General features: G+C 49.5%; 9 protein-coding genes across 9 annotated transcripts; 3 read left to right on the forward strand and 6 right to left on the reverse strand.

Annotated features, from left to right (window-relative positions):
* Positions 1-663: 663 nt before the first annotated feature.
* On the reverse strand, positions 664-1229 carry PFICI_12282 (uncharacterized protein; the record flags this gene model as incomplete). The annotated part of the gene is made up of 3 exons (XM_007840863.1): positions 664-878; positions 953-1154; positions 1215-1229. The coding sequence occupies 3 exons, from the start codon at positions 1227-1229 to the stop codon at positions 664-666; spliced, it is 432 nt and encodes a 143-aa protein (XP_007839054.1).
* A 1728-nt stretch (positions 1230-2957) lies between these two features.
* Positions 2958-3401, reverse strand: PFICI_12283 (uncharacterized protein; the record flags this gene model as incomplete). Its single annotated transcript, XM_007840864.1, has 3 exons — positions 2958-3154; positions 3218-3310; positions 3365-3401. The coding sequence occupies 3 exons, from the start codon at positions 3399-3401 to the stop codon at positions 2958-2960; spliced, it is 327 nt and encodes a 108-aa protein (XP_007839055.1).
* A 1488-nt stretch (positions 3402-4889) lies between these two features.
* On the reverse strand, positions 4890-5870 carry PFICI_12284 (uncharacterized protein; the record flags this gene model as incomplete). The annotated part of the gene is made up of 3 exons (XM_007840865.1): positions 4890-5206; positions 5267-5739; positions 5800-5870. 3 exons carry the CDS (start codon positions 5868-5870, stop codon positions 4890-4892), a joined length of 861 nt encoding a protein of 286 aa, XP_007839056.1.
* Positions 5871-6978: 1108 nt separating this feature from the next.
* Positions 6979-8194, forward strand: PFICI_12285 (uncharacterized protein; the record flags this gene model as incomplete). The annotated part of the gene is made up of 3 exons (XM_007840866.1): positions 6979-7314; positions 7373-7951; positions 8006-8194. The coding sequence occupies 3 exons, from the start codon at positions 6979-6981 to the stop codon at positions 8192-8194; spliced, it is 1104 nt and encodes a 367-aa protein (XP_007839057.1).
* Positions 8195-8911: 717 nt separating this feature from the next.
* On the reverse strand, positions 8912-9595 carry PFICI_12286 (uncharacterized protein; the record flags this gene model as incomplete). The annotated part of the gene is made up of 3 exons (XM_007840867.1): positions 8912-9010; positions 9077-9264; positions 9385-9595. The coding sequence occupies 3 exons, from the start codon at positions 9593-9595 to the stop codon at positions 8912-8914; spliced, it is 498 nt and encodes a 165-aa protein (XP_007839058.1).
* Positions 9596-12349: 2754 nt separating this feature from the next.
* On the forward strand, positions 12350-13113 carry PFICI_12287 (uncharacterized protein; the record flags this gene model as incomplete). The annotated part of the gene is made up of 4 exons (XM_007840868.1): positions 12350-12433; positions 12486-12600; positions 12661-12724; positions 12789-13113. The coding sequence occupies 4 exons, from the start codon at positions 12350-12352 to the stop codon at positions 13111-13113; spliced, it is 588 nt and encodes a 195-aa protein (XP_007839059.1).
* Positions 13114-13624: 511 nt separating this feature from the next.
* Positions 13625-16535, reverse strand: PFICI_12288 (uncharacterized protein; the record flags this gene model as incomplete). The annotated part of the gene is made up of 6 exons (XM_007840869.1): positions 13625-13822; positions 13880-14194; positions 14246-14302; positions 14349-14664; positions 14722-16400; positions 16458-16535. 6 exons carry the CDS (start codon positions 16533-16535, stop codon positions 13625-13627), a joined length of 2643 nt encoding a protein of 880 aa, XP_007839060.1.
* Positions 16536-17322: 787 nt separating this feature from the next.
* PFICI_12289 (uncharacterized protein) lies at positions 17323-18246 on the reverse strand (the record flags this gene model as incomplete). The annotated part of the gene is made up of 1 exon (XM_007840870.1): positions 17323-18246. The coding sequence occupies one exon, from the start codon at positions 18244-18246 to the stop codon at positions 17323-17325; it is 924 nt and encodes a 307-aa protein (XP_007839061.1).
* A 1411-nt stretch (positions 18247-19657) lies between these two features.
* On the forward strand, positions 19658-23774 carry PFICI_12290 (uncharacterized protein; the record flags this gene model as incomplete). The annotated part of the gene is made up of 9 exons (XM_007840871.1): positions 19658-19866; positions 19926-20190; positions 20258-20384; positions 20461-20726; positions 20796-21009; positions 21090-21221; positions 21277-21938; positions 22524-23207; positions 23325-23774. The coding sequence occupies 9 exons, from the start codon at positions 19658-19660 to the stop codon at positions 23772-23774; spliced, it is 3009 nt and encodes a 1002-aa protein (XP_007839062.1).
* Positions 23775-23835: the final 61 nt, after the last annotated feature.

Here is a 23835-nt window from a genome sequence, read left to right on the forward strand (position 1 = left end):
TTATGTTATCAAAATCGCTCATGTGTTCAATCTCTTGCAGAAGACTGGTCCATGGATGAAGATAGTCGGTTGCAGTTCATCTCATGACCCGCGAGAGTTCAGGAACAATTGAATCTGGCTTCCGGCATGCCATAAAGGAGAGAGTTTCCGGGAGATCAGCCACCAAGTTGATGATCTTCATCACTCTGCTGACCGGGAAGCAATATCTTGGCAATTTTACAGTATGATACTCTCGATGAGGCTCGATGAGGCTTTAGCAAGCCTACTTCAACCGCACGTCTGAATTTGGCAAACACGGCAATATAATTGTCATAATGACTGCAAGTTTCAAAAATCCCACGATAGTCTTTTTAAGGTTACCTTGCACCTGGGGACGGTAAGTGAAACATGGTGTTTTAGGTTCCCTATCAGGCCGACATCCGCAACCGGCCTGAACTTGGTCAGCCCGATAACTCAGGACTTTCCGCTAATTCGATTAGTCCTTAATTGAATCAAGAAACGCATGATTGTGGAAAATAGTTTGGCTTTCTGGCAGATAACGGGCCCCAACAAATGCTGAGATGACAAGTGCACAAGATACATTTGCAAGATAGGTATTGTTCACACTGATTGATTCATGGCCCCGGACATCTCCGCTCAACTACACAAAAGTCTTCTCGCAAACTAACCCTTGGTGCAGGCGACAAAGTTGTTGCCACTGGCGCCAGTGTGGGTGATCAAAGCATCAAAGTTGCCCTTTCCGTCAAAGATGACACGGTCGGCACCTGGCGAGCCACCCGTGTAGACATTGTATGATGAGAGGATCGGGAACTCATACCACGGCGACGCGGTAGGGAAGCTGAAGCCCTCGTAGTTGTTGTACTGGTGAGGGTAGTCGTCTAATGAATTTTGCCCATGGTCAGTGGCTTGCGCACCACACTGCCTTTTTGTCATGGTGCGTGTTTTGACTTACTAATGTCGGAGCCAGACTTCTGCAGACTGTATCCCTTGGCCAGGGCCTCGTCAATGTCCTCCTGCCAGTAGCACACGCTGCCGCAGTGGTAGACACAGGTGGCTCTCTTCTCGGCGTCAAGAGCGACATCAGATCGCTCAGCAACGACTTCGACGGCGCGGGCAGCGACGCTGACTACGGACAGAGCCGAGATAAGGAGGGTCTATCGTCTGAAATTCAGTATATTGCTTTTTTGAAGGAAGAACTTGTAAATGTCACTCACCTTCAATCCGATCATGTTGACAGATTGTACAAGTCAGAGAGTCGCGACGGTGAAAGAGAAGGGGAGTTGGAGAAGACTGATCGTGAGGATGCCGAACCAGAACGCTCAACATCGATGAAGAGGTTGACATCTATATAGTCTTCATGTCGCTGGCTCCTATGGCTATTCATAGGGGATCGTGGTAATGACTATCCAATCACATTGCGACAGCGGATGAATGTCTAAACCAGTAGCCTGTGCCCCTAGCAGAATACCACGCAGTGTGTTGTAGTTGAATTAGTCTTGGCGGCTCAAGTTCGCGTGTCGGGTATCACGTAGCCTGCCAGGTCTGGATATAGATGAATCACCTTCCCATTTCGGAGAGCTAAAGGTGATTTGGTCCAGCGGAGATCCAACGGAGGGGCCTCATGTCCGGTAGAGACCCGACCAGGCACAAAGTGAGTAGTGGTGCCATGAGCTTACCACTAGGTAGAGACCCGACAAGTCAGAATCAAGATCAAATGAGAGCAGCTATGCTCCAGGGTGTTCGGCACGACATAGATAACGAGACGCTGATTGGGTTATTGATTTAGTTGTGAGCGTGTCTCGCTAAACGGCAGATCTGCGACCATGCATGTACTCTTACCTGCCTATCGTCGTTAAGCTTGAATTGATCTGCAGGGGACTCTTGGCACTCTATTGCAACGCCGTGCAACCTAATGGGAAGCGGAGCGCGCCGCCTGGAGCCAATTTGTTCGCATCTTCAGTATATGCTAAGCAGACCAAGACGGCTATTGCACCGCATTCATGATAGCTCCCATCTCCCAAATTGAATGAAGGGCGCAAGAGCTGCTTATCGTGATACTTGATTCAGGAAATGGGTCCGCTTTTACGGCCAGAGAACCAAGAAGTATAAAGGCTTGCAACTCCTTGGCCCTGGTCGCTCGGCGTCCCGGCACATCTCATCGCTTACCAGGTCACCCTGCAGTGGCAGCAAGAAATAGTAATGGACCATCAACAAGCCGCCATGATTCCGCCAATAGACCAACCCACGAATGCGCCCAGAATTCGAATGAAGACACCGAGCATATGTTGAACGCGGAGCCGGCCGGGTTCTTTGTGCATGGATCTTATTGCTTCAAGCTATGAGAATGTCTTGTCGCTGGCTCTAATGGAAGCCAATGATTGTTTGCGATAAGTCACGAGTGCCGACGACAGGGCTTTGGTGGACTGCCGCCTGCATACAACTTGGCTGCATCCTGGTGCCGTGGCTAATCATTGTATTTCATGTTGCAGCTGTGAGAACTTTGGCCAAGATGTCTATATTTCTAGTTTGAAATCGAACCATCATGAAATGGCCTTTGATTTTCCGTTTGGGATCTTGAAGACTAAAGTTGCGTAGTGCTCAAAAAAGGTAACTGAACAACAAGTTTGGTAGTGACGATATAGTGTCATACAGAGAGGTGTATTTCTTATTTTACAGCATAATACAGGTATAGTTTTGACAGATATATATACAGATAGGCCCTGGACATCAGCCATTAACCTGGAATGGATCCCTACCGGCGACCCAGCTCACCAGCCTCGACTTTTGTAATCGATTGCCGAGATGGACCTACGACCTCGAGGGCTCCCCTGATCCTGACAATCAAGATGGCAGATGCTGTTGCTTTCAGCATCGTCCTTCTGACCACATGGCCGGAGGAGAAGGATCAAGCAAGACATGGGTTGCCCCAATCCACCATCAGACCAAGAAAGGCCATTCTAAACTCCGAATCGGAACTCCCTGACCTTCTTTTGGTAGTACCAAGTCGCGAGAGCGCCGGTGGCACCCAAGGCAATTGGTACTGGGGCCCGTCCTCCGGTCTTGATGATGCGAGGAACGGCAGAACCAAGCAGGGCGATACTGTTGCCAAGGGCCAGCTCAGTACCATAGTCCTTGTTCTCCTTGATCAAGTAACCTGTAAATAGCGCAGTCAGCCGCTCTGGTCGGATCCTTGATCTGTTATTGAGTTAAAACCTACCGGCAACCGCGTATGATGCACCGAGACCGACTCCCGCGACGAGGGAGGGTGTTGAACGAGTTCTCGCCCAACCCATAGTGCCACCAACAGCCACTGAATGAATGAATTAGCTGACGACTACACCATGAGAGCCCCGATGCTTCTTACAGAGGCCGGCCAATGTGAAGGAAGGGTGTTCAGCCATGATGATTAATGTAGGTGCTGCCTCGGTCTGAAGTGACTGTGAAGGTATCGTGGGATATCGTGTTTGAGTAGCAAGTCACGGGTTGGTCGGAAGCGATGCTTGAAACAGAGACTCTCGGCATGGATGCCAGCAGCGGACGACGATAGCGATACGCGAGCCCCGATAATTCCCCGCCGGCGGGACACTATCCGAACAATCGAACCATGGAAGGCGCATTTCAATACACTTGACGACGGGAGATAATTCTTCATTAAAAAAAGACTAAGCAATTCTATGCCGTGATTCCTGCAGATGACGAATGAAAAGTCACTTTTGCATGAATACCTATGTATTACATCAATCGAACTTGGTGCATCTTTTATTTCGCTGTGTGTTCGAGTAAAACAGTCATTGTTCTACAGTGGCTCAAGATGCTGTGAGATCAGTGAGCTTGGCACCCTGTCTCCCCACTATAGCTGTCAGTTCTGTGGTAGCTTTTAGTGGGAGCCGCAACTAAACCCCACCAAACTTTGGTGCTCATCCAATTCTGGACACCTCTTCCATCCCAAATCGGCGCACAACTCCAGCGGAGGCATCTACCTACCCTTACCATGACACGCGCAAAGACTTGAACTTCGCCGCCTGGGCTTGCAGCTTTGGTCGCCCCCACGATGCTCACCGAATATTACGCCCTTGCGACGATGCGATACCAGTGAAGTGCGCGGAATGAACCATGGAGACATCCGAGACCAGTTTGATTAGATGAACAACATTCCACCACCTGTCCGACGACCTTGGAAGCTCTGCTCCCCACGATCCCCTCACGCCTTTCATCGGTACTACGACGTGCGAAACACTTGGAGACCTTTACAACGAACCAAGTAACGGCAACACGAGAGAGAGGTTATTGACGGCTAGAGTAAAGAAGTCGACGATCGCAAACGCCGCACCACACAAGACAAAGTTGGCAATCAAAGGCAGCAGCAGCCGATAGCCACCGAACGAATACTCCTCTGAGAATGAACAATAAGTCACTCTGAGCATTTATTCGAGCACCTGTAGCCGCCGGCCCTGAGTTGACGCACTTCCCAGCAATGGCCTTCCGCGTGATGTGTGGAATACCACTGCGTTTCCCTTACAAACAGCATATGCCCAAAATATGCCCGTTTGCGGCTTCGACCACTCCAGACAACGCTCGGGGGTAAATATGCTGCATTGTGTGTATTAAAAAGTCTAGATGAAGCCCATGACATGCTGTCAAGTCAATGGCCAAGGGGGTATCTACAAAATTGCACCTGCGGCAACATCCATCTCCCTGCCGAGTCCGAGAAAGTCAAGCAAGACTGTTGTTCTTGACTTTGTTGTCCGTTCATCATTAAATCCTCCAACCATTGGAGTAAGGGGCCAACCTGCCCAGTCAGTGACTAGGTAGGAGGTCTGGCAGAGTCCAAAGTTTGCGTGACAAGGCCAAAGGCCTCGATGGTGTTTGAATAAATTCCTGCCAGTCCTTTATTTCGGCGAGATGGGTTTCCCTCGAACTCTGCTCCAGAGCACGTCAATCATGTCCATCTCCTTTTGCACTTCAACGTCGTTGTCTTTGATCATTTCGGGGTCCGCGTTTTCTCCAAATGTGTCCACCCTCGATCTGAAGCGGCCCACCATGAGATCGAGTGCAATCTTGGGAGAAATGGCAGACAGCTCTTCTCTGAGTTTGCCTTGACTGATGGTTCTGCCTTCGCAAAGTTGCTTGACGAGAATCTCCACCATGTCCTGGCAGTTGCTGTTGAGCAGATTGTATCGGGGATGGAGAGCTAAATGCTCCGCTCCTAAAGAGAGAAAAGAGTTGGTATGATATTAGCGACAGAGAACGTACAGTTACCACTCACCCATTTTCTCAATCTGCTCATGCGTCTTTATCGTCTCGCCAACATAATAGCAAGATGTCCAAGTTTCAATAAAATCTGGCGTGACCTCGTCGAAGCGGAACTGATTCTTGCCGAGCGCATTGATGGCCAAGTCGTCGCTCATGAGCTCATAAAAGAAGCACGGATTGAGACCTCGATCAATGACGGCAAGTGCCCAATGGTTGACGCCATCGATGCTCGCGGCCGGCGACAGTTTTGCCAGTAAACTGTAGGAATTCTTGGACAGCTTGAACCGGCCAAAGGTGATGGGAATGGTAACCAGAAACACGGCCTTGTGGGGGTCTGCCGGGTTGCAGGTCAGAGGTGGCATGTCCTGAGCCGAGGACCCAGTGCGCTTGGCCGTGATCAACTGAAGGTACTGATTCCTCTCGTCTATGCGCCGGTTCAGTTCTGCCTGCGCAGCCTTTCCGGCATCTCTCAACTTGTGCTCATCCCTATGCGAGACTGTCAATGCCTGTTTCAACGAAGACTGGATACGGTGCTACTAGACTCACCACTTCTTCTTGACAAAGCCCTCAGCCGCCTGGCTGGCGTTGCTGAGCTTGGCAAGGACGTCGAATCCCATGTCGAGGATAGTTGCAAGAGCCAAGACCAAGCCTGCCAGGCGGGGAGCCTCTGCTTTTCTGCTATCTGTTTTTTTAATTTTTAGTTTTTGTCAATTGGCTGCGCAAAGGAGGCCAACGGGCAAAGCGGCGGAATTGTGACCGGGTTGCACTGCCGGCGTGGTTTACGTCAGTTGCTAGTATCTGCATTAACCGGTTTCGCGCATAAATTGAGGCGTGCCGTGGCATTATTTGTTGACCAACTCGGGCCCCCGAGATGCCGAAATCCGGCAAAGTTTAAGGCATCAGCCAGCGGCCTCACAATTAGTGTAAATCAGCACCTGCCAACCATTCTGTGTGAAGTTGGGACAATGTGTAACCCTGTGTAATCAGAGTATAATCGCATTCTACAGTACTTGGGAGGTCGTCTTGTGCATAGAAGTTCCAGCAGACAGCGACCGGAGACAGCACGGTCACAGTATGTTTTTCTTTTCTTTTTCTTTTTGCTTGTCCGTGCTCCATGGACCTGACTAATCTTGTCAAACACCAGCGCCGTTGTCGCAATCAAACGCCGACCTGGAATTTGCAGCAATCGCGAAAAAAACATTTGTCAAGAAGCCGTTCTCTTTGGCAAAACGCTGACTGAAGGCGGGGCTCAATGCGAAAACCAAAGACGCGTACTATAACTTTGAAATATGTAGGTAGTACACAATAAAGCTTTTGGCCGATCTTGTCGGATATTTAGAGTAGTGGCTTGCCAAAACAGACTTCTCGCTAACCAAATTCCACGACGAAACCAAGCGTCGATCTTAAAATGGAAATAATCTCAAAAAGGAAAAATCACCCAAGAAGCAATGGCCATGACTAATTGCTACGGCTTACCAATCTAGCAACGCACAAACCCAACCATTATTAGTAGTTCGTTTACTTGGGCTATTAGTAGTTTGCTTCAAGGTGTACTACGTAAATCAGCTCATATTTGAGTTTACAACGTCTGTCTGCATTCAAGATGTGATGGTTATTATAATCCAAGCATGTCGCTCGTTGTTGCTCGGCTAATTCCTCGAGCCTCCAACATCAATCGCTTCTTCTCTCAACTTGCTGTCACCACCTTCGCCGACACAAAATAACATGGCTCCCCGCACCCACACTGCAGTCGTCACTGTCGGGCCCCGGAAGCCCCTAGAGGTCCAGCAGCGCCCTACAGTGACTCCCGAGGGCGATGAAATACTAGTCCGTTCTAGATTCACTGCCTCGACACCTCTGGATCTGCACAGAGCCGACGGCGGGCTATTGGTAGAACCGCCGCAGGTGCTGGGTGCCGTCACCGTCGGTGTAGTTGAAGATGTCGGCCCCGAAGCCAAGCTCTTCAAACCTGGCGACGAGATCTTTGGATGGGCCCACGACGGTAATGTGCGTGCGGCCCAGCAAGAGTACGTCACTGTTCCGGAATGGAAGTTTGCCAAGGTATGAGTCTACTTGGTCCCCTCTTCTTCACAGGCGCCAGAGGCTCATGCGCACGCAGATACCCAATGGATTCACCATGGAGCAGGTAGCCACTATTCCAGAGAACTTTGTCACCGTCTTCAACACCATGGCTACTGACCTTGATCTTCCGACGCCTTTCCCAAAGCCCGCGGATTATGTGCCAGAACGGGCAGAAGAACCCATTCTCATTTGGGGAGCCGCCTCATCGGTCGGTCAACAGGCTATTCAGGTGCTGAAATACTACGGCTATCGCAATCTGATTGCCACTGCGTCGCCGGCACACCATGACTATCTGAGACAACTTGGCGCGACAGAAGCAATCGACTACCGGGACCCGGATGTAGCTGAGCGTCTTTTGAGCGTGGGCAAGAAAGTCCGCGGAGACACACAACCCGTGATTCCCATGGTGATTGATTGCATCGGCTCACAGGAGGGAAGTCTAAACTCCATCGCAAAGGTTGCGCAAAGGGGTACCAGGGTCGCCGTCATGCTACCCGTCATTTTGAAACATGCATCCAACGAGCAGATCCCCGAGTACAGCATGGAAGTCCAGGCAGCTGCGCCCTGGGCCGAGGGCGTGGAACCCAGAGGGGTACGAACACATTTTGTTTACAATGTAGGTCTACGTCACTTGTGTCCATATTGTCAATTCTGACATTCACTACAATAGAATGCCTTCTTCAAGGAGAATCTGGCATCTAAAATCATGCCGGCATTCATTGCAGAAGGTATTGTCGTCCCGCAGCGCTATCGCGTGGTCGAGGGCAAGGCAATCCTTGACCGGGCCACCAATGCACTTAATGCGCTCAGAGACGGTGTTAGTCGCGAGAAGCTGGTTTGGAGAACTAGCGAACACTAAAGAAAAATAATGCTACCCGTCGCTTTTTTTGGTTTTGCGCAAAGGTCGTGATTTACCACAGCGTAGTCTTGTTCGAGAGTCTGTAGGCGACTTGGTCACTCGAGCCGTTGAATGCGAGCCGAGTAGTACTATGGCAGCTACATGTGGTGAGGACACAGAGGTATATGAGCGATGAACTCGACATGAAGGAGCGTATAACAGCGCTGTTGAGTGCCAATCTACGCGTATTGCTGACCATGTCGGCAATTGGCTCCCGCAATTTCTCAGCTAGAAATGCACGTCGCGACATTTTGTAGTCTTTAGACATGCGTGTGGATACTGAATGACGAAGGCACTCATCCTTAGCACTGATAATTGAAACATGTGGCAATCTACTGCGCAGGTGCAGCTGTTAACACTGTACCCTTTCTGTCGTACCCATGCGAGTTGTTGGTCTCTGTGAGCGCAAGCACTCTATGAATGACCCAGATCACCAGTGGCTCACAGTAAAACCATGCCTCTTAAGACTACAGTGCAAGCAGTATCTGAACAGTTGCGACTTATGTTCATTGATTGGTCTTGATATGCACTGCCATCATGGCCAGTAGTCTATCTACCACGTATTCATTTCAGCCTTCCTCCGCGAGGCCATGTATAAACCATTTCATCATGCAACGACTTCCGACTCGTCAGATCCATCCCGGTCATGCTCGCCGCTGTCCAAAGGCAGGAGCTGCATCAGACCTCATCGAAGCTCAGGTTCATGCCCATGCCATTAGCGTCAATGTTGGCACCATCCTGGCCCTCGTGGCCGTTTTCCTCAGTGGTGTCGGGCTCCTTGTCAAGTGTGCGTCAGCGCCAAATCTCAAACGATACCAAAGAGAAAGAGGGGATGTGTCGTACGGCCTTGACCTTCTTGGGGGTGGCAGTCTTGCGCTTCTTGACGGGAGTATCATTGACAGCTCCGTCATCGTTGTCGCCAGCGGGGACCTTCTTGTTCTTGCTGCCAGGAGTGCGGGTGGCAGCGTTCTTGCCGTTCGGGGTTGACATGCCACCATTATGCTCGTCCTTGAACCAGCCGCGCTTCAAGCCTATGAAATCTATATTAGGTAACTCATTCGACGGAAACAGGCAGGCACGTGCGAATGAGATATTTTGTTCAACCAAGAATATAATACTGGAGGTGCAGAGAATCGAGGGAAACTACTTACTGATCTGACGGAAACGCTTCCTGGTAGATTCGACGCTGGCGCTGGCGAGATCCTCGCGGACCTTCTCCCAGTCGATGATCGAATTCATGCTGGGATCAGTGCGCTGGAGAACAGCGTGAATGATCTTGCTCTCGGTTTCTGAAAAGCAAAAGCCATTGGAAGCACCATCTGCTTCGACACCGTCGCTGTTGCTCTGCTTCTTGGCGGGCATCTTGGCTGTTGAGAACTTTTGTTGGAGATCAGTTGACTGCGAACCTGTGAGAATCTGGTATTGCTGTTCGTTTCTGGAATGCAGATGATAGAAGAAAGAAGAGGGAATGAAGTGTCGCTCAAAGAGACAGAGGGATGTGGTGCTGGCTGCAGAAAAAGAAACACTTTGGAGCGCCTGCCAAACTCATGACAGGGGTTAGAAAAGTCACTGAGTTGATAACATATTTTGTTGTTGCACCTAACAATTTTGTCAATTGCGAAAGGGTGAGGTCGGAAAAAATTGTTCTTCGCTTGCAATGCCTGATCTATGTTTTGTTTTGGTCAGAGTTTCGGAAAAGGAATGATTGTTTCAGAGAGCGGCTGTTGATAACAATCTGCAGATATCAGGTTTGTGATGGAAAGCACCGGCCTGTTTGGTCTTTAACAATTGGGACAAAGTAATTGACGAGACACAATCGGAACTGCGGGGCATTTCTTTGAAAGTCAGAGTAGTAAATTTGAGACGTGACTTGTTGCGTCGTCAACGACGCAAAATGTGTATTGAGCAAGGGCGTTACTGAGTCATCTTATAATTGTGCCTGCCTTGGTCATATCCTAGATCCATTTGCTTTCAAGCTACGCGACTGCGCCGGGCTCATAAAAATCATTCGACTGATAACGCACTCTTCTAAATGAAAGATCTTGAGTGTGCTATATGCAACATTGGCACCTTATAGAAGAGAGAGCTTTTTACTGCATGCACTTCGAAAAGAATCATCCGGACCGCGATTTATGAAGTTTGGGAATTCTATTGAGCAAAGCCATGCATTCTTTGCTTGCCATATGCGGATTCTCAGTGAACTATTCCGCGTAATATTTAAATATCTTGTGCGTCAAGCCTCTATGCCATAGTTTAGTTACACACCGCGTGCCACCTATTAACTCAGACAATCTGTGCAAGTTATTTTTTTGACATGACTAAACCAATATTTTTTCTCCAGTGAAGCTCTTGGTTCCAGCCACAAGAAATTAGCTAGACCTTGGGAGGGGTTTTATGAATATGGTGTGAAGATAGAATGGAGTCTCAATGGGTGAACGCAGCACATGTTCAAACTTGGAGGCGGGGAAACTGGAAGGTTGCTCGTCACCAGAGGCCGATCACTTTCCAAGTCTGGATCTTGTGAGCTCGGTTGTCTTTTGTCTGCAGAGTTCCCTTCAAATATAATGTGTCACTTTCAAGTTCCCGCGTGCCCGTCTAAGGGAGCGAATCAGCTGGATATCATAGTTGTCACTCTCCTTATATAAAGGACCCGAGTCCCGGCCGCCACTGATAAACTCTAACTTCACCCCATATTTTGCAGTGGCACATGATCTATTTATTACTGACACAGCTAATGGTTATCATGTCAGACTTGATATGTAGCCAATTTCATCATCGAACCACCCTCATAACCTTTCTGTACATTACCGTGCCACAACGTTACACCCTTCATGAATCATGACATCAGGTTGATTATATCCTGGTATATTAGAGCAAGAAACGAAAGCAATAATTACATGGGCTGATCAGGAATGTGGAGAATGCGTTGAAAGCTGTGCATCCATGTAGAGTGCAATATTGTGCCAGTGTTGCCGAGTATCATTATCACGCTATACTCGGGAGGACTCCAAAAGGTCTGAACAAGGTCCATACTTGTTCCCAGCTGACTGAAATTGCAATCATGCCATGGCGATGTCCGTACTTGGCGAGACCTATCCGCCTTCCTCGGAATGTCATTTGAACCATGACTTACCATCACAACGACGACTTGGATGGCAATAAGGCCTAAAGACCTCAAGTTAGGAGGCAGCACAAGGCTCACGAACTTACGTAAGGGGTCATTATTTCCTTTCAGTTTATGCTGGTTTCGAGGATTTCCCCCTGGGCGGATAGTGGATTGCCAAGGCCCTTGCGGATTCTTCAACAGTGGCGGAGTGAGTAGCAGTGACATCATTGCCTTTGGACGCCATGCAGTTCCTGGAATAGGATCCGTCGATATTTATAATCCTCGTGATTGACTAGACTACTTTACCAAAGTCATCTGGCTTTCTATCGTTCCCAAGAATGCTCCTGGTCTTGATGCACCCAGTCATGCTTATGTCCCTGTAAATTTTGGTCCAGTTTTATAAGCATACCTTGGCTTTTCTCCACCCTCAACTCAATGGGACTGGCCCCATAATACCGCGGTCATATTATGACCTGCGCCTTAGATAATACTTACAAGTCTTTAAGATGATTGTCACTCGAGGAGCGCTGCTGGTTTTGATACCTCGACAAAGCGACGAATCACATGATCCAAATGCGTGAAATCTTATGCGTAGTAGTATTGTTAGCTTCCAATCACGCCATATTCTGCATAACTGAACGAGATGAAAATAGTATATTCGTAGACAGAGTGTAATTCACCATCAGGGGATAATAAAGAACGACGCAGCTTATAATTCCGATTATACCATGCAGCTTTTGGTTGTAAACTGGCCACCCCTGATAGTGCACTTGACTCTTGGCTTTGATCCTTCAGGAATGGCCGTCACGACCACAAGGACGACAAAGCTGATTGGTCGGTTCGGACTTGGGCTATACAAACTACACAACCTACCTGAATTAGATTTACTATGCTTTGATATCAAGTATATATAAGTCGACAAGTTTGACCATATCAATAATAATAAACAAATCATTCATTCTCAACACCTCCTCTCCAAGAATCTTTTGTAAATCACATTTTCCACAAGTATGGCCGCCGTTCAGCTTTTGCTTGCTCTTCTCAAGGCCGGTATTGAAATTGCCGGCGCAACTGTCAACGACGACAACCAGATTGTAAGCAAGACAGTTTCGAAGGTTTTGAGGAAGATTTATTAACGAATACCAGGACCTCTATAGCAAAGTCAAGGAGGGCGCTGTTCCTGGATTATGTATCCTTCAATTTACCGGCGAGACCAAGTTAGAAGAGCCGCACGACCTTGTCGGAGGCGTGGGCATCTCCTGTAAATATGGCCGAAACCGAAAACATGCTTGTAAGCTAATTTGGCCGTGTTATCGTACAGGTTTCTCAGGCAATACGATTGATTATTACATGATCTATCAATTTGAAAATATGGGTACAGATGGGTAAGTGAAGCTTGTATTTCTTCTCATCATTATTTGAAATCTTCCATGCTGATTTGCACCATAGCGAGAACAAGATCAGTGATCCCCATATTGGCGACTTTACAATCTCCTTTAGCGGAAGTGGTCCCCAGGTTCAGGTGCCCTTGGAAGGAAATGCGGTCCTTGACAGTTCCTGGTATGCCACTGTATCAGGAACCGATACTTTCAGCACTGTCGGTCTGCAGGACTTGGCATTGAACCCCATTCTTATGGACAATTGTGCCGGGGATTCGGTCGATGTTATTATTGGTGATTATGAGTTTTCATCCGATTCTAATGTTGCGGATCAGCAAATCATCTATAGCATCGTTGTACCAGCAAAAGACGCGACCGGTCAGTGCCCGAGTTAATGAAGGACACTGTGATATGTACCAGTCAATGGAGAAGCGTCCTGTGTGGTACTGAATTACCAGATAGGGAACTCAGGGACAAGTGGTTAGATAGATCAGTATGCAGCAGGTAGTAGTTTCAATAACTTGTTATGGCTGTTGTCACTTGATAGTCCCTTTTTGGTTGATGCTTTCAGGACAACCGACGGGGCCACCATTGCTATTTACCCAGTAGCATTATTCGTCGATGTACAAAAAGACATCTTTACCGCACTCAACAACTTGTTGTTTGGCAGTGCAACATGTCCCGACCACACGGAACAATCTTTTCTCTTTGCTTGCCCCCTCTGGATGGGTGAGTGCTTCTTCATCACCCGTGACCTAGTCGTATTTATTTATTTTCAATCCTCTAACATTCTTGGGATTTCATCATTTTTCCTGTGGAATTTATCTATCTCTCATACCTAAAGGTGTATTATTGATCTACTTCTTGATTGAGAGCATTGAGATTTTACCACACGCGCAGGAGAGATTATCGCGCGTTACCAGATGAAGGCACGGATGCAGACCGTGTTGCCTCCAATACGTAATCTTGTAAAGCACCAAATACAGCTCTGTATCCAGGATCATCAGCACCCCTGAACTTGCATATCTGGGAATGATTTCCCGGGAGCCCAAGCGAAACTTCCTTCCGGGCATGACCGACTAAAGAGGAGTCATATGGGACAACCTGTTTGATTATTAGTTACACATCCCATAATCCAAAGAGAGCGAGGTCTCCACATACCAAACTGTTGAGACCATAGAGACCTAAAATTGGCTGAGTCTCGTAAAAGGAATGTATACTAAAGTGGTCATCCTCTAGCATCTGAAGGAAATTCTTTCTGAGATTCTCTAAGAGTTCACTATTCGGAGTCAAGCCCCGCAGCACCCTGTCCGACGGACTTTGAAGTGCACACTTGGTGATCTTGCTTGCAATGACGCCCCAGTCTGCTACTCCGGCTCCTCCGTGAGGTGTGCCGAGAAATACTATTCCTTTCGTAGACTTGTAAATGTCGAGGTACTGCGGCTGATGTTGTGATCGTCTTGAATTGTCAAGCGCCTATGTGTAGGTTAGCAAATGGATGCTGGTCATGGATGCTGAAACAATTACCACTTTCAAAACGATACCACCGAGACTATGGGCAACGAATATCAAGGGTCTTTGTGGCTATTTTGTGTTAGATTTACTCCGAAAGCTTGCATGAGTTACTCACATTCGATTTTCTCTCTTGCTGTAGACTAACTAGTAGATTGTTGCCGTGTTGAGAGATGTTTTGTTGATCGCTGGTGCCGAAGAAATCTCGTACCACTTTCGTATCATATCCCCAAGCCATCATTCGTGTGTTTGCGAAATCTTGAGTTTGTGCGAGTAGATCGTAGGGCCAGTAGATATTATGAGAATCTTCGACAATGGAAGTGGAAGCCGAGCGGAAGAGTCTGCGCAATGGGCTAGGTTTTGTGGTCGGGCCTCCCCCGTTATAACTCCATGTCTTCTCCGGGTGGCCTTGCAGTCCATGGATAAATACGATACTGTTACCATTGTCAGGTCAAGTCCACATCTAAACAAATCGACTGTAGGTTACTCACTCAACTGTAGCATTGGGAGAGTCATGGATGGTTGAAAACCCGTGTACAGATATTGTAGGCCGGATACGTAGATTTGAATATACTGATGGTCCCCATATTTCGGATTGCGATGATACCTGAGGGGCTCTGTACATTTGCGCTGACGTGGGTGGTGGTGTCGATGTTGGTGTCGAGCTGAATGTCGCACGTTCACTTGAAAAAAGACCAGTGGATGAGGCCTCATTGCTCTGGCTTTCGCTAGATTCTCTAGTGGCTGTCGACTCGGTTCCTGGGATTCTTGCCGTTGTCTGTGCATCTGTATTGGCAGGACGAGGAGCACCGACAACCTCATCTGCATCATGCTGTTCTTCGAGAGCTGGCGCTGCACATGTATATGGGTCCCAAGGCCTGGCGCCAGCTTCGAGTAATAGCGTTACTGCTTCAAAATGTCCCCCTTTGGTGGCAGCCGCTATGGCGCTACCATGTTTGCCGTTCTGGTCATCAATGTCGATTTTGGCTCCTCGGCTCAGGAGAATTTGTACTGCTTTTGCCTTTCCTGCTAAGGCTGCCACCTGGAGTGCCGTGCAGTCTCCATCACCTCTTGCTCTTACGTCCGCTCCCGCATCTAGGAGGTACTTGATTACCTCCGGGTTGCCGTTCCATGACGCTGCCTGTAGAGCGTTACCATAAGGACCACCTACCACACTAACACTGGCGCCTTTTTTCAGAAGAAAACGCGTGACTTCCGCTCGTCCCCTAGATGCAGCAGCCATGAGAGCGGTCCCATGTAGCGAGCTTGTTTGGCCGATGAGGGCGCCCTTGTGAATTAGGAGTCTAACGATCGCCAAGTGCCCTTCGGCAGCAGCTAGCTGGAGTGGCGGAGCACCAGCTGGCCCACGAGCATTGACTGCAGCTCCCTTCTTGAGCAGGATATTGACGATATTGGCATGACCTAACGCTGCCGATACGTGCAGCGGACTACCGTCTGAGCCGGACTGGGTATTCGCATCTACACCAGCCTCGATGAGGGCTAATACGAGTCTTTCATTGTTGGATTTGGCGGCAGAGATGAGAGAGGCTGCTAACCGGCTTCGCCCGGCTTCTGTTGACTTCTCGCTGGCTGGTACTGAGATCCTTCGTGCTCCCCAAATTGTTCTAGTCATCTGGTAATCGGTGCTTCCTGATAAACCCTGTCCAGGTCCCTGTCCCGGCGCTTCACCATGTTGGCGCCGGAGCTGGCGCACGACATCATAGAAGCATTTCTGTACATTGTAATCACTCTTTGCCGAAACTTCCATGAAATCAATGCCCAGGCTAGCAGCTAAACCATGGCCTTCCTGTGTCGACACTTCCCTTTCGGTCACTCTATCGGCCTTGTTTCCCACAAGAAGGATAGGAACTGGTGGGCGAAGTGGTGCCTCAGCGGCACCGTTCAATTGTGATATGGTTGAGTCTTTGATGCGGCGGATTTGTTCGTAAAACCTTTTCACACGAGCGAAGCCCGACCGAGAGCAGATGCAATACGCTATGATAAAGCCTTCACCATCCCGTATCCACTGGTCTCTCAAAGCCGAATATTCTTCCTGTCCAGCCGTATCGAGTATCTCGAGCATGCAAGGTATCCCGTCGATGACCACTTGCTTCCGGTACGAATCTTCGATCGTGGGGTCATAGCTATCGACGAAATGTTCCAAGGAAATCTGGAGTAGTGTTAAACAGCTTACTTCATCCAATGACGGCACCGTCGGCGCACTGACCTGGATCACCAATGCCGTTTTGCCTACCCCAGCATCGCCTACGACGACGAGTTTGTGTGTTTTCAGTTTGCCAACCATGACAACGACGCTGCTATGCAGACTTGCAGAAGCCCGCCGCGATATCAGCCAGACTGGACTGATTGTCGGAAAATGTCAAGCAGGAGGCGGAAGGCTGGAGCTCGCGCTCGCGTGTCAATCCACGTAAGGCACCCATCGCTGCACAGCTGAAAAGTTCCCCCCTGCCACTCTTCAATTGAGCCTGCTTGCAGCGACGCACTAAGCGTTCTGGGGCGCAGACAGGCTGCAGACAATTGTGACCACTTAGAGGGTGAGGATCAGCGGAAGTCGTAGCTTTTAAGCGCCGTCTTTGTCCGATCTCGCTATGGTGATCATGTACAGCAATCTGACTTGCATATCCCTTGTATCGGAATATTCACTCCGCCAATGCATGCCGCTATATTTCGAATATACCAACATGCTAGTATAGGCGCCGAACCATCGCGATGGACTGATCTAGCGGACCGGCGCCTGAGCGAGGCCCCGGGGCTCCGCTACACCGCCCTCCCCTACAACCTACAAGGTAGGTGCGTTGCGACTAGGTCCCATACTAGGCCATAGTGCCGCAAATGCTATAGAGATTGTTATAGTCGAATGTTCCGCGACACTCCGTAAAAATTGCCGTTGAGTGAATTATTGTGCAAACAACTTTTGCTTTTTGCTATCATGTATCACAATTGTGTTTTCTTTAATTTGGATTCTTCCAATACACTAGGTAGCATTGAGGCGTAGGACGTAGAACGTGAGCGATCTATCTGGCTGAGTTACAAGGGTGATAAGGGTATAAGCGAAGAAATGACGTTTCGGACTACCCCCATGTTTCGGCCGGATTGAATATAATAGTCAAGTTCTCTAGCTTTACAGCCGCATTCAACTGACCAAGACTAGGCCAAAAGTTCGGGTAGAATTCATCGCCAACAGCATTGACATTTTCGCCAGCAACCACGTCTCCGGCGCCTTGGTCCAGATCAACCAATGCTACGCCCGGTGCAGTATCCTGCAACGCGAGCACAGTGTTGGCCCACGTTTGGGTCCCAGGCAGCTCGCCGTAGCTCCCGTTGCCCGTCGGCAGTGGCGCCTGGTTCAGTCTGACCGGCACGCCTTCGGGAATCAAAGGGGAGCTGAAATTGACAGAGATGTCGGGTCCGGCGTCTGGGTAGATGGTGGCCTGGAAGAAGGGCTTGTCGGCCGGGTAGGACTCATTCTCGTCGCCGGTGGTGTCGTATGGATAGAGCTTCACCGTGGTGCTTCCATCGTCATTGTCGGTCCAGTCAAACGAGGCAAGGTGCTTGGGAATATTCCAATTGACTCTACCATTCAGGCAAGTATATTTTTGAGACACATACATTCGAGAAACGCGTAGGTCTGTCTCCGGAAGTCCTAGATACGGCCCTGCGTATGTGAACGCCCCAGGTATGAGGACGAACTCATCATACGGCCCTACTGGCGTATCGGTGTATCTGATTATTTGTATGGCGCCGACGACGCCTGTGTACAGTCCCTCCGTCGCGGTTGAGCCCTGTTGACGTTCAAGGGGCGAGTAAGTTTTCTCAGGCAACGACAAGACGGCCGGGAGGGGAATTGCCCAGCCAGTGCCGTGGAGGGTCCATGGTGCAGGAACAACCTCAATGGGCTTTGTGCAGTTGTTGGTCCAGCAGTTGTCGCTGTCGTCTGCCAATGTCTTGCATACGAGACTGCTGAGTAGGGCCCAGCCGAAGAGATAAAAACGCATGTTCACAGGGATGTGGAGCTGAGTGCGCGGAATGAAACAAGATTCGCAAAAGGGAATTGAGAGTTGAGTGTAGGCATTTTCTCAGTTGTAGGCGAAACCACGAAGCACTGTATAAGTATATTCACTATAATGAAATTTGTATAGCATGTGAATATTACCGGACTCATCTCTTGCGTCATGCTCCTACCCGAGACTCTTGGCCGAAAGGAAATGCATTGACATTGCAGGGTTGAAAATGAGAGGAGAAAATGCTACCTGGTTGCAGAAGAACTCCGAATTGAAATTCAACACCTCCTCAATTGAGCCATCGCATCGGCCGATTGAACTCGCCCGACATGAATACTCGGCCGGGTGGTTCGGGGAACCGGAGCCGACGGGGCTGTTACAGTTCCATCATACGGAGCAGACTACGGCCAGATTGACAACAATCCTGTTGTAAAATTCAAGAACGAAAAAGAAGTCTCTGGCACTACTAGTTCCTCTGAACTATAACATTTTTCAAATGTGCGTTCCTCGTTCAGCTCAAGATACGGATCAGCTGAGCACGTCTCATTCGCGACATCGCGGCAGTTGGGTCAGTACAGCATATTCTGACAACGTCAATACAGACAAGCAGGATGCTCTGCCATTCTGCATCCCACATTCACGGCGTGCATCCCGAAATCAACGGAGATTGCGGCTGAATCGGGTATCCCTTTTCGGGGTGAGGCTCCACCAGGGCGGGATGGCGAACATTGACAACATCAGACATATTGTTGTTCCCGAGGCAATTCCAGCATTCGGCCGGAGAGGAGAAAGGTTACGGAATAAGCCATGAGGGGGCGTGGTGATTGCGACCTGCATGTGAAGTAGAATTCCTGCATGACTGCCATGGCAGAATGCAGCTGTGCCTAGAATGGAGGCGTGCGGCCTTGGTGCGGGGGTATATGGTCAGACATAATGGACGAAAAGAGTAAAATCCTGAGCGCCCATATTTCTTGGCTTCCCCATGAAATGGCCCCAACCTCGGGAACTGCCAGTCATACCGAACTAGATATAGTCCCACCCGGAATACCACCTCGTTATACTACCTACACGCTACACGTTTTCTGCACGTTTCTTGTGGTGCTGTGTCGAAAAGCAGCAATCTAATCGTCAATTACTACAGGGGTTTAGGTTTGTGGGCTGACATGCAGGTCCAAAGCGTCAAATTCTGTTGATGCATGCGCTCATGTTCACGAGGAAATCATGACTCGACGGATTCCAAGGAGATTATTATTTTATGCAAAGCTCAATTAATAGGTAGGTTTTGATGATGTATGATCCAGATGTTGTGTCTGTTGGCTTGTAGTATGTAAGGTGCCATTTTCCGGTGTCCTCATTCGTTTACTCAACCGCCCGAAAGAAACAAGCACTCACTCTTTGTGCCACAATGGGATATCGAACTCAAGCCATGATGCGCTGCATTTTGGCCTTCTCTGCGGCTGCCTCTATTGCCAGCGCCCAACTCGTCGGCAACGGCAACCTGCGCGATGCGTATGACTATGTAATCGTCGGCGGCGGCCCAGGCGGAATGACGCTTGCCAACCGACTCTCGGAGAATAGCTCCGTCACAGTCCTCCTCATCGAGGCGGGGCCACTGTAGGTATCAAAGCTGCCCTGGAAAGTTGTTCAAGTATTGTTTCTAATTGGGCATCAAGCCACGACTACGAGAAAGCCATCATGATCCCACGATGGCAGCCTCTGAGTGCCCTGGAACTTCAATATCAATGGGAGTTGTTGACAGTACCACAAACAGAACTACTTTTACGCCCAGTCTCTTTAGAGCAGGGCCGTCTACTTGGTGGAGGAAGCTCGATTAACATCATGTTGATGAACCTCGGTGCTCCAGCCGAGTTTGAGGCGTGGGCAAACTTTGGAAATCCTGGATGGGACTGGGAGGGCATCACGCCATACTATCGCAAGGTATGTTTCAACTTTGCAACTCTTAAAGTGCCATTGGAGCTTCGAGTCATGATTCTTACAGTTTTAGGCCGAGAAATATACTCCTCCAACTTCTGAACAGGTCGCCGAGTTCGATATCACATACGACGAGGCGTGTCACGGCTTCGACGGCCAGGTAGCAAGTGGCTACAGTGCGTGGCACTATCCACAGAACAGTATGCACCATGTCCTTGAGACTTTCCCAAATAGTTCAACGGGGAACAACAGGATTGCTAATCTGGTATGATTTAGGTCTTTGGCAGGAAGGCCTGGACTCGTTAGGGATTAAACGAGCATATGATCCGCTCTGTGATCCGCTGGGCTCCTTCTTCAGCCCCCACGCCCTCGATCACACTAATCAGTCCCGAGTGGATGCCAGGATTGCCTACTTCGATCCCATCTTTGGTGCTGGCGGCACACCAAGGGATAACATTGACGTTATCGTGAACACGATGGTGACGAAGCTCATTATGACCAACGATACGGCGGATGGCACCACTATTGTCACTGGCGTGGAGGTGAGTCGACGTTCAAATCACCCTTTTCTTTTGCGAGACCAGTACCCAGCTTACAAAGTTTCATTACAGTTTGCCGAATCCGCTTTGTCTCCTCGTACCACGGTGAACGTCACAAAGGAGGCAATTGTCTCGGGTGGTGCTATTCAAACACCTAAGTTGCTGCAATTGAGCGGTATCGGTGATGCAAAGGTGCTCGAGGCCCTGGATATTGACATCATAGTCGACCTGCCAGGCGTGGGTGCCAATTTGCAGGACCATCCTGGTGCATGGAATGTTGGCGCAGGTTTGTCGCTCTGCCCAGTCAAGCCGACTTCAAGGTCTCTCATTGTAGTGACACTGACTCTAAATATTTGTGTTAACCAGTTGGGTTGGGTATCCCAAATGAGCCCGAGGAATGGCTGAACCCAATTCTCGATAGCGAACAAGGCGACCTGTACTACAGCAATCGAACCGGTCGTTGGACCGAGGCAGGTGACTGTCTGGCGTTTATACCATGTGAGTTCTCACAACTTCCCGACAAGCTCAACGACTAATAGCATCATTCTGCCAGATAACAACATGTCCTCCAGCAAGGAAATTGCTGCCCAGGTCCTTGCCAGCATGGATACAGACACATCGCTCACCTATCTGCCACCCGACACACACCCCGACGTTGCCGCCGGATACGCTGCCCAAGTGGACGCTATCCGCGGCATGACTATCAACGGCACCACGGCTGGCGCAGAAATGATCTGGTTCGGTGGCGGCTTCGAGGTTGTCAACGTGCTCATGTCGCCCTTGTCGAGGGGGACGGTGCGCCCCGTCACCAAAGACCCCTTTGTGAACCCGGCCGTCGACCCGCGCTACGCCACTCACCCTGCAGACATGGCTAAACTTGTCGACTCGCAGGAATTCTACCGCAAGCTCATTGCCACGCCGCAGATGCAGGAAATCGGTTTGGTCGATGTCACCCCGGGTCCGCTGGTGCAGGGGAGAGCTGCGCTCGAGTTGTACGTCAAGGGTGTGCTGACGACGGCCTGGCATCCGGTGGGTACGTCCGCCATGCTGCCGCGTGAGATGGGCGGTGTTGTTGATTCAAACTTGAATGTCTACGGCGTTAAGAACTTGCGCGTCGTCGACGCCTCGATTATGCCCTTGTTGGTGTCGGCGCACACGATGGGAACGACGTATGCCATCTCGGAAAAGGCTGCCGATATTATCAAGGCAACGTGGGTATAGCCATAAACTGTAATTATTATGTAATTCAAGATCAACTAGCTGTGGTGTAGGTGACGTGTTTGATAGGCGAAACCTTTTATTGGTCAAGATCCATCACACTGTAATTGAATGGATTCTTTGAGCCAGCTACTATATGTACATACTGGACTCGTAGTTAGATTGCAGGCAACACGCATAGTGACTTGAGAAACCCCCCGCTGCATTCCCAACTGTGCCGCATTCTCTGTATATACATGTCTCCTTGCATCCCGAAGCGCCAACGGCATATACAGCAAGCAATGAGTTGGGACCGCATGGATCTGCATGCACGTTTGAGCGTCTGCATATGTACTAACCAACGAGTTGGCTTTCGACGCCAGACCTATCAGACATTCTTGTTTACATACATTTCACGCTTTCTCGAACTCTGAATGATATCAATATGCAGCACCTTGTCATTCAACATCGAGAGTACACGTCGATCCAATTCTTTGATAATCAGCAAACTCCAATTCCAGCAGCATGTCTCAGATTCGAGTGGCCATATGTGGCGGCGGACTAGCAGGTGCATCCCTATATCATGCACTTCAGCAATATTAGCACCTGGACGTGCACATCTTCGAGTCTGCGTCGGCCTTCAAGGAAGCGGGCTTGGCAATTGGGGTGACGCGCAATGCCTTGGCGGCTCTGGACCTCATGGGACCTTCAATCGTCCAGGCTCTTGAGCGGGCTGGGGCCGTTCCGATGCGAGGAGTTCGTTTCATGTTGGCGCAAGGCGAAGAACAAGGCAAAGTCGTGGACGAAGTGGATGAGAAGACGGCAGGACAGCGTCTGACAAGCATTGTGCATCGTGCACCATTCCTTAAGAAACTGCTGGCTGATGCTCCTCAAGAGCGCATGCACACGGCAAAGAAGCTTGACCGAGTTGAGCGAAATGCACTTGGACCCGTCACGCTCCATTTCACCGATGGGACTACCCACGAGTGTGATATTCTGATAGGTGCCGACGGTATTCACAGCACTGTTCGAAAAGTCGTACTCGGCGACGATCCTTCAGCTGCCCCGAGGAACACGGGAGTTTGGGTCATCATGACCCTTCAGCCGTATGCAGAGGCCCAAGAAAGCCTTGGCGATGGAACTATTGATATTGAAGAGGCTCGCGAGTACTCTTGTATTGGAAAAGGCACTTACGTGCTCCATAATCTTTTGCAAGGTGGACAGCTAGTTCAGTTTGTTGTGGCCTCCAAGGACGAAAATGTGTCTCCCGATCATTGGCACCGCCATGTTAAGTCAAATGAACTCAAAACGCTCTACCAAGATTAGCCTAGGCATCTTGTCAATGCTGTAGATGAGGTTCGTGGCTCTCAGTTACTGATTCTCAAGCACTAACATGGAATCCAGCTGCTTTGTCGTCAATCAGAGCATCACGCCATCTATCTATGGGAATATCCACCAGCACCTACATATGTCTCTGGACTTCTTTGTATTATGGGAGATGCTGCTCACGCCACAACTCCCTGGCATGGATCAGGTGGTGGTATGGCCATCGAAGATAGCCTCATCCTTTCAACGCTGCTTGGGAGATCAGAAACGACTGATGATGCTCTGGCGGCGTTGAAAGCATACGACAAGACTCGTCGCCCACGCACTCAGCGTATCGTTGAATCCAGCCGCGTGACAGGTGAAATTCTGACTGGCAATAGCGAGGAAATGGATTTCTGCGCCAAACATCCAGGCACCTTGCTACAAAGATGGGATTTCATCTTGGACATCGATATGAAGAAGCATCGTGACGAGGCTGTGACAATCATGGAAGCCGAGCTCAAGAGCAGGAAAACAACGTCGTGGTAATATTGAGTAGCACGTACTAAACTGAACATGAGGCCAAAGATACAGAAAATCGAGAAGCTAT

Source organism: Pestalotiopsis fici (assembly GCF_000516985.1).
Source record: "Pestalotiopsis fici W106-1 unplaced genomic scaffold PFICI_Scf_10, whole genome shotgun sequence".
Taxonomy (NCBI): Eukaryota; Fungi; Ascomycota; class Sordariomycetes; order Amphisphaeriales; family Sporocadaceae; genus Pestalotiopsis; species Pestalotiopsis fici.